This window comes from Rhincodon typus, chromosome 8 (assembly GCF_021869965.1).
Source record: "Rhincodon typus isolate 14 chromosome 8, sRhiTyp1.1, whole genome shotgun sequence".
NCBI lineage: Eukaryota > Metazoa > Chordata > Chondrichthyes > Orectolobiformes > Rhincodontidae > Rhincodon > Rhincodon typus.
Genome location: NC_063339.1, coordinates 37,013,685 through 37,023,203, shown reverse-complemented (window position 1 = coordinate 37,023,203; position 9,519 = coordinate 37,013,685). Strand labels below are relative to the sequence as shown.

The 9,519-nt window shown below is 36.2% G+C and overlaps 1 protein-coding gene across 1 annotated transcript in view; it reads right to left on the bottom strand.

The window, feature by feature from the left end:
• Positions 1 to 2,206: 2,206 nt before the first annotated feature.
• The window catches only part of ppp1r13bb (protein phosphatase 1, regulatory subunit 13Bb), a 31,007-nt gene continuing 23,694 nt past the window's right edge, over positions 2,207 to 9,519 (bottom strand). Inside the window, exons 8-12 of the mRNA XM_048600095.1 lie at positions 8,617 to 8,754; positions 8,370 to 8,503; positions 6,698 to 6,864; positions 5,516 to 5,715; positions 2,207 to 3,421 (exon numbers count right to left, since the gene is read on the bottom strand). Coding sequence (XP_048456052.1) covers positions 3,380 to 3,421; positions 5,516 to 5,715; positions 6,698 to 6,864; positions 8,370 to 8,503; positions 8,617 to 8,754 — 681 coding nt within the window. The 3' untranslated portion in view covers positions 2,207 to 3,379. The remainder of the gene's footprint in view (positions 3,422 to 5,515; positions 5,716 to 6,697; positions 6,865 to 8,369; positions 8,504 to 8,616; positions 8,755 to 9,519) is intronic.

Sequence of the window (9,519 nt, the reverse complement as noted above, 5' to 3'; positions counted from 1 at the left end):
TTCCCCCTGTTGGAGATTCTAAAACACAGGTAAGTAATCTCAGGATAAATGTGCAGTCATTTTAAACTGGATATGATTTCCCCTCAACTTTCACCACCCCCCCAAACCCCTGCAAATCAGAGGATTGTGAATCTTTTGTGAATCTCTCCTTCAAGTTGCTGTGAATGCTCAGTCATTGCCTATTTTCAAGGTTGAAATAGATTTTTGGATTTTAAGGAAATTAAGATATAAAGGGATCAGATTGAGCTTACTAAATGGAGGAGCAGGATCAAGGAGATCTGTTTACAATTTTCTAACATTTTTAATATTTACTGATGCCAAACTCATACAAAGTCTTACAGATCAAGTGGAGAGACAAACATTTTCTAGCATTATTCACAATGTTTATTTGCCAGAAATTGCAAAGGCAAATAAAAACTCCACTGAACCATATAATAAATAAATACAATTTAATCTGTTTATGGATATCAAGACATTTTATCAAGATATATATCTATCAATTATATAAGCATAAATTCCATAAGTATGAGAAATCCAATTTCACTTCTTGGATTAGAATAAAAGTTTTTTTTTAAGGAAAGTAAACTACCAGCAAAATAAGATTGATGCTGGTTTTCATCGTTCAGATTACAAGGAATAACTGGAGAGGATAATGTAAAGTGGGCGGGTGGGGGGTGTGGCAGGGAGGCTGGGAGGACAGCAGAGCCCATAAAGCCTGTCTGATCCAATAAACATTAAAAGTTCATACACTATCCACCATTTCCTCATAGAAGCAATAATATTGGTAATGTTCAAGAAAAACACTTGGATATTCCACTCAGACAACTCAGGAAATTCAAGCATGACCCAGAGGACTACATCAGGCGTTAAATCATGAAAAATGCCCTCTATAATCAGGAATGATCTTTTCTCTCAAGGATTTAGTGTAATTTGTCTCAGCAGTCTGTATCAGAAGGCAATGACTTTTCAGAAGTTGTATTTTCAGGTGCATAACTTTTGTCCATGGATACAATAATCAAACTCTTGAGGCTCTTGTGGCACAGTGGTAATGTCCCTACCTCTGAGTCAGGAGGCCTGGGTTAAAGTTCCACCTACTCTAAAGGTATGTAATAACATACCTGAACAGGTTGATTCAGAAATATCTAAATAAATTCTTGAAATTGTTTGAGATCACAGAACAACTTACCTGTAGAGTCAGTCTATATTTAATCCATTGAAATGTCTATATTCTCAATCACACACCTTTTAAGCCAAAAACACACAATTCAAGCATTGGGCAATCATGAACAAACATTCCCACCTTAGGATTCACATCATTGAGCAAACGGCCCAGGCCATTCCCTCAGAAAATCCTGGGGTTCTTAAATTTTGAGTACCTTATGAATAGAAGAAGTGCAGAAGATATCAAAGAAGATTTACCCAGAAGCTTCAAGATGAGTACGTAGTCCTTGTGGCATCAAACTCTAACTACAGCTCTCTAATGAAGTGATAACTTTTTCACAATTACATGTTTTGTCCAGAATTTGGTACTTGATGAACCTTCATACAACAGGTTCAGACAGCACACAACAGATGTAAGTGAGCAAGTATTCTCAATTATTCTTCAGTTATGTTTTGAGTTCAGGTAAAACACTGTTCCATGTCTCAAAGGAACTTGGAAGGCAATGGTTTTTATTTATTTTCCCTACTCAAAAAACCCAGGCCACATCCTGCTATTCAGAGCTCTTTGGCCAAGTTCTAAAAAAAAATCATTCCTGGGATCAGTGTCATATTGATACCTTCATAATTTTTATTAATTATTCATTAGAGGGTCAAATGATCTGTGCTGAGGTCTGCCTGACAATACATTTACAAGATAAATTTCCTTGGCCCAGAGCAGGTAAGATGAAAGAAAAGGATTATACTTGACTAAAAACATTAAGGGCTGGTATGCATGAAAGAATTTTTCTATAGACCATCAGTTTGTCATTCAGTAATATTTTGCCTGCTAGTTTACTGTTACATGTAAAATAATTCACAGACATTTATTGGCAGTTCAGAATTTGATTTTGAGAGAGAATAAGGAACAAAGGAAAGAATACATACTTCAACCACACCTCCTAAGCTTTCAAACTAAACACTGGTTTCTGGCCAGTCATTATAAATTGAAATGGTCTTAGAATTCTGATCATTGATTAGATAGAATGAATGTAATTTGCAAAATGCCTTTGTTCATGCCATTGTATTTTATTGTATACGTTTACATAACACTTGTTAAGCAGTGTAGTACTATCAACTATGAAAAAATTACAGTTCAGTCACTTAGTCATACATAATATAGCCCACTGTTATAATCTTATACATCACAATATTTACATTCAATACTACCCTGTGCTCAGTTAACAGAACTGCTTGTTAGGTAAAGGTTAGATATGAAACATGGTAAACAAGCCAAAGATTGTTTTGTTACATGTATAAACTTATCATTTGTTAGAATGTTTGCCTAGAATTATTTCAAAAAGAAAAATGCAATTGGAAAAAATAAATGAAAGATTCTTTAATATAGAAATATACTTGAATACTTATTTTAATGAAGTGCTGTAGTGTTTTGCACCAAAATGTGGTGAAAGTTATTGCATCATTTCCATAAAATACACACATTAATAGATGACAATATCCTCTGGTCATTCGTACATCCACCATTCCATTAGTCACATACACTTCACTTACTTCATACAACTCAGACAGTGCACCTTGCCTTACTAAAATCCTTGTTCATCTCACATTTGCAGTATTACTATGTTACTTAAATTTTTCATGTCCAAGCATAAATTTTTATATCCTTTAACAGCTTTAATTATCACAATACCAAGTCAAATTCTGCTAGTTCATCCACATTACCTTTCAATAAATTATAACTTCCTTCTTGAAACCAACAAAAGTTGCATTAAAACATTTCCCTTACCACCACTGCCAGCCAAGCATGCCACATACTAACAATACTGAGGTCAAGTGGTTTTCAGATAACACCACTTCCTCTGTTTTGTGTGCGCGCGTGTGTGTGCATGTGTGTGTGTGAATGAGTGTGAGAGAGAAAGACGGAGAGAGAGAGAGAGAGAGAAACAAACAGAGAAATGTGCAGGCCTGTTCGTACGTTCTAATGTGACTGTTCAGGTCTAAATGCGTGTGCATATGTGCACATGTTTGAATGCACACATGAAGGTGTGCTAGAGTACACGTGTGTTCTTCAGATGTAGCAATGCGACTTTGTTCAGAGAAAAAGCACCATAAACTACTGCATATCCAAATCACAGCACGTAAATATCTACTTCCTCTTCTGGATGGGCAGCACCGCCAATGTGTCGTTCCAGATTCTGATTAGAATAGCTCACCAATATCCCTAAGCCAGAGATCGCTGCCGGGGCTTTATTCTAGGGTACAACTGTAACAAAACAAAAATAAATAAGACATTAGAAGGTAATAATATCACACTTTCTGTATAACTGTACTCCCTTCTTCAGCTGCAGGTTAAGAGAATCTGAGCTATGGATGTTGCTATAGTCAATACTGTTCTGGATCTGGCAATGTGGGATAATGACCAATGTACATCACAGGAGATGACAACAAAAGAGATTGACTCAGAGCAAAAAGAGATTTTAGGTGACTAAATGCTTGCTCAAAGAGACAACTTAACAAGGCCTCAGAAAAGAACAGAGGTAGAAATACGGGTTTAGAAAGAAATTCCATAATTTAGGATCCATACAGCAAAAAATACAGCCAGATAAAAGTGAATGATGCACAAATCCAAAGCTGAAGGACCACAGCATCCTTGTAGGGTTGTAGTCCTGAAAGAGGTAGGGAGGTGTGAGACCATACAGAGATTTGAACTCAAGGTTGGAAACTCTCAAATATTTCCCTCCATTTTAAACGACTTTAAAAAAAAAACTTATAGCCTCACCTAAATCAATCTTATCACCGTTACTGTCAAAAGATGGCTAAATATATTCAAACATATTAATGAACTTTCTCCATTTAAAGCCACCATTCCGATAAGAGAAGGATAAGTTTACAGCACAGCAGAAACCAGTCTATTACCTTTGTGCCAGCAAGAAAAATGCTACCCAGCCTTGTAGCTTATGGTGACTTAAATGCATTACCAAGTGCTTTTTAAATGCTTTTAGCCAATTTAGGATTGATACTACAATAGCCTATATAGTCATGGACTAGAGAGGCTATTCTTGGAGGGCTAGTCACCTTTGCCCTCAAAGTGGCAGGATGAGAAGACTGAAATCATGTGGGGTGCTTAGAAAAAGAAGCTGAACGTTCTTATATAGTTTATCACTGATTGAATATCTGTTAATTTAGTTTCCATGTCAATTATTTTTTCTTGATCAAATTTGGGTTTTCATGGTCTCTCTGGTTCAGCCACTCACTTGATTATTCTCAACTATAAGCAGTGCTCTGCATTTGCTGTCATAACATGATACATGAACTTATCTTGGCTTTGAAATATAAACTGATAATATTAATTAGCCACTAAACCTTCTTACATTTTCAGATTTTCTTCTCAGTACTAAGTTGTCATTAGCTAACCTAAATCAGTATTTATCCAAAGTGCTATCAATAATCTCAATTTTATCTGATCCATATTCATAATTCAAAGTATAGCAAAGAATATAATTACAATAAGTCTTAGTTTTCCTCATTTCATCCTGTAGCTATAATCTCCTGTCAGCCTCATACAGCATAGCCATAATCGTATCATGAGTTAAGATTATGGAGGAAAACTTGATGCTGCCGTTTTACATCTTTAACTTGATATCCATTTCTAGGCCATCTCTAATCAGCAGTTTTGAAAAACGAAAGATCGATCAGATCTTTCCAGTTACATAAACAATACCTTCCTTTGCCTCACTTAGGATATGTAGCAATTGAGCTGAATTATTCTAAAATACAGTTTGCACAATGAAAATTAATGCATCACATAGATAAGCAGCACACAGAAATCAATAACTAAAGTGTAAAATTCAATGGTACACCAGTTGTTGATAAAATTTTCTTCCCAAATTATGCTGCTCATCCTTTACATTAACTTCTGTTTTCCGGGACTGGTGCCCAACTTGATTATTTACATTCTTCCAGTCTCTTTAGCTGCTGATCTGCTTGCCTGTTAGAATTATTTACGAATTCTTGGAACTTCCAGCATTTCAGCCTTTCCCCATGACATACAATGATACATCGATACACAAAAATACAAATACATAGTGAAATACAAGAAGTTATAGACATGCAGAATATTTACACATTACTGATGAAAACAAACAGAATTAAAATCACTTCAGTCACACCACTGTATAATAGTCTTAAGAGGAGTGATGACAACATAGGGCTCCGACAGGAGTTGCATATTTGGTAGGGTCTTCGGACTTCAACAGACCTTGCCAGCTTTAACCTGTGTCAGTCATTTTTATTTTGTTGGTGCTACTAAAGCTTATTGAAATAATTATAATTTTACAGAAATATGGAATATATTTACCCCTAACAGATTGCGAGGAACATAGCCTTCCTTGTCATTCAAACGAGCCCACCACCAGTCCGTTTCATTGTCATCTTTACGCCTCACGATTGTCAGAGGATCGCCTTCATGGAACGATAATTCATCACTGTTCTTGGCCTCATAGTCCCACAAAGCATAAACTACACCTTTGTTCATGACACCCATTTTTTCTTGTACTCCTATTGTGGATTGAACATAATTCTCAATTATCTCAGACTGACAAACATATTGCTAGTCACTGTACAAAACATAGGCTTTAGAAGATGCTTAGAAGATCAAACACAAGCTTTTTGCACTCAAAAGTGGGTATTTAAGCATGTGTAGCTTTTAAAAGTTTACTGCAAGTATTTTACGATAATAAACAACAGTAACTATAGACACTAATACAATTAGATTTTTAAAAACATATCAAGTATTCTCTCAGGCTACTCGCCATCATACATTCTTTTGTTTTACAGTTAAGAGAATACAGTTGCACTACTTATGCATTTAAGCGCAAATGAATGTTATTCTATGATCTAAACTAGACGGGACCAGAAATGGTGCATTTTAAAAAAAAACTGCTTCTCCCTTCTTGTTGAAAACAAATAAAAGCTTTGCTGTCAATTGGGAATCCGTCAGTTCCCTGAGAAAATTAAACTTTCACTGCAGGTACTTTCAAATGGCAAATTGCCTCCACTGCATAACCTGATCTTCTACTTGAGGAATCAAGTCAAACTGCAAGAACAGTAGCTCAAAATGAACACGATTATACACTTAAGTCTTTGTCTTTACAGATACTGACAGTAATATACTCATTTACAATTTTGTATTACATAAACTATTCAAAAGTGAAAGGAACAACAGCAGCGATATTTTGGGTGAATTTGTTCATTAGTAAATAATCTCATACAAGCAAATGTCCTTAACTGATGATATCCTCACTACAGCAAGCTTGACAGTGAAGCACTAAGCAGAGAATGAACAACATCATAGAGAGATATATGCGAATGAATCTAAATAGTGAGCACTGGCTCAATATATGGTTACTGGATTGAGAATATTTGACTAGCTTAGAGAAACTTAATAAAGAGACCATTAACTACTGCTTAATTTATTTTATCAAGCTACAGAGAGGGGAGTTGGACATGTGAACAAAAAGTGATAAAGTTAAATACTTGCCATAAAGAAACTGTGAGCACTGTACAAAACCTTCTTCCATCTCCTCACATTTATCTGCTGCTGTTTCAACATCGCTGATAGTTGTAGCAAAAATAGCAGCACCGGATTCCACAAGCAGTTTACAGAGTTGGACGCTATTGCAGGAAGCAGCGCAGTGTAACGGTGTCCTAAGAAGAAAGTAATACCATTAGGCAAATTGCAGACCAACACTACTCAGATAGGTTGAGTCGGTTACCTTACGTATACTTGAGTAATAGGTAATCTGGTGTAAAAGCTGACCCCTGACTTTTGACTGAATAACCTTTTTTCAAATACACTTTGTATATAATTTGACCTTAGGCTTTCATGAATAGTTGAGGTAAATAAACTATTCTTGTAATTGATGGCCAAGAAAACTTAGAACTGGGGCCAAGGAAACGAGTTTGAATTTACGTTAATAATAAAGCAATAACATAATTAACTGCAGATTTTGGAGTTTATTGAACTAATCGATGCAACTGGAACGTATAATTGACGGGAATAGCGAATAATAATGTTAAAAGCAAGCTTGGATGCTGAACAATAAGGGTCTGGAACATAACAAAAAAACCTATATTGGGAAAAATGTTAATAGAAATCAGCAACACTCACTGTTGCCATTGTCCTTCTCACTGGTTCCACCCAGCAAGACATTTAGGAAGAAGCCCTTGTCATTACAGTGGAATCTCTTGGGCTCTTTTTGAAGGGAACAGGCTCCTGCAGGCATTAGAAGTGGTGGTCAGGATAGCAGCAAATGGTAAAGGGGCATTTGGAGGGGTCAGGCAGGGAAAGGGTGGGCGGAAGAATCATAAAAAGGTGATGAGTAAGAGAATTGGGCAGAGGCAAGCAGCAAGCAGGGACACAAAGCAGAAAGTGTTGGGTAGAAGGTGGGAATAGTGATCATGAGAGTCAGGCAGGGAAGCAGTAACTAGGAGGGAGGTTCAGGAGAGGGAAGTGGTGAATGACAAGGTCAGTCAGGGAAGCAAGTGAGCTGGAAAGAAATCTGCGGAGTGGGAGGTCATGCAAATGACACTAAAGTGATAATCCCAAGGTGCACTATTATACCCAAGAACATGAGATTTCAACCACTCCAAAAAAGGTCAATAGAAACAAAGTGTTGGAGATACTCAGCAGGTCTGGCAGCATCTGTACAAAGAACACAGTTAACATTTTGGATCCAGATGGAGGCCTGCTGTGTTTCGTTAGGCACTTGCTTTCAGGTTTCCAGCATCCACAGTTCATTGTTTCATTTTACTCAAAAATATTAACTGTGTAGAAATCAATCCATTAATTTTTGCCTAAACACTTGATTATTAAACCCTGTCCCTTGTTCTAATCCTTCTAAAAAGGGAAAAAAAAAATTTCAACGATCACCCTATCAAATACGAGAATTCATATATGAAGTAGAAGTACGTGAAGACCACAACTGGTTACAGAATGGGGGCAGAGGGGAAATTAGAAAGAAAGAAAAAAAATCAAAGATTATTAAATCTTAAGTCTAGTTTAGATGACCTTATTGTAAAATTTCACAATGTAGATACAAACAATAAGAATAGCTTTACCAGTTGGATGGAAGACCAGATTTAATCAGCTTTATTTAAACATTTATTCACTACATTTCAGTGAATTTTATGTTAGAACATCTCAAACTTACCATCCATCACTATCTGCTGCATTTGCATTTACACCAAAATCAACAAGGAATTTCACAATGTGATGGTGACCAGCACATACTGCATTGTGTAATGGTGTAATCCCTTCATCATTAGGTCTACTGGGATCATTAACCTGGCCAAAACCAAGAAAAAGAAATTGAAGGCTACACATATTAAGAAACGTATTTCGTTGTCTAGGAATTTCAAATAACAAATGACAATACAAAAAAAAAATAGAAATGTTACCTCATAAATAATGCGCTGCACAAGATCAAATTCTCCTTCTAAAGAAGCATCCAGGAGTAAAGCAAGAGGATCGAATTTTACCCGCATCCCACAACCTGTCCTTTCTGAATCAGGTTTTTTCAAATTTGTACGTTTAATCTGAGGTAATAGTGTGATATTAAAAGGAAACAATCATTATCACAGCAAAAAGTCATTTTTCCATGGCTAGTAACAGAATTCATAGTGGTCACTTCCAATGAATTGTCCCGATACTCTTCGATGCTTTTCCATTGAGTATACATACCTAATCATTGCTTTTTGGCCCAAAACTTCACCGCACTAGGTATATTTCGGAGAGATAGAACAGTTAAGAAGAAAACATATTGGTGAGAGAGAACATCTGCTGTACAGTAGGGTCACGTAGATGTAGAAGGGTTATAGATAGTGTCAAAATAGTTGGATCAACAAGATAAAGACAGAGCTTGCAATATTGATCAAAGTCAATTATGATAATGACAGATCACAAAATGAGACGTTAATCACTAATAACAGATTAATAGGAACAATGGAAGATTGGATGATTTTAATTAATCACCTCGTGCATGAGGACAGAGGAATAAATGAGAAAAAGGAATGAAAGTCACTGAGAAAAGAACTGCTGAAGCTTTCCATCTTGTATTCATCAGGACAAACAGAAGATTGCACCAATCTGAATGCTACTCTACACTACTTAACTACATTAACAACCAATTTAAGATCAATTAAGCTCATAACATGGCTCATTTACAGTTGTTGGTGAGATCCACGTTCACATCTAGGGACCTGTTCCCTGCAAACACATGGAATATGTTGAAGCCTTTATCTTCAATGAATTGTCCTGTTCAGCAACATGCCCTTCTTTTGAGCAATATTCAAGGAATAGAA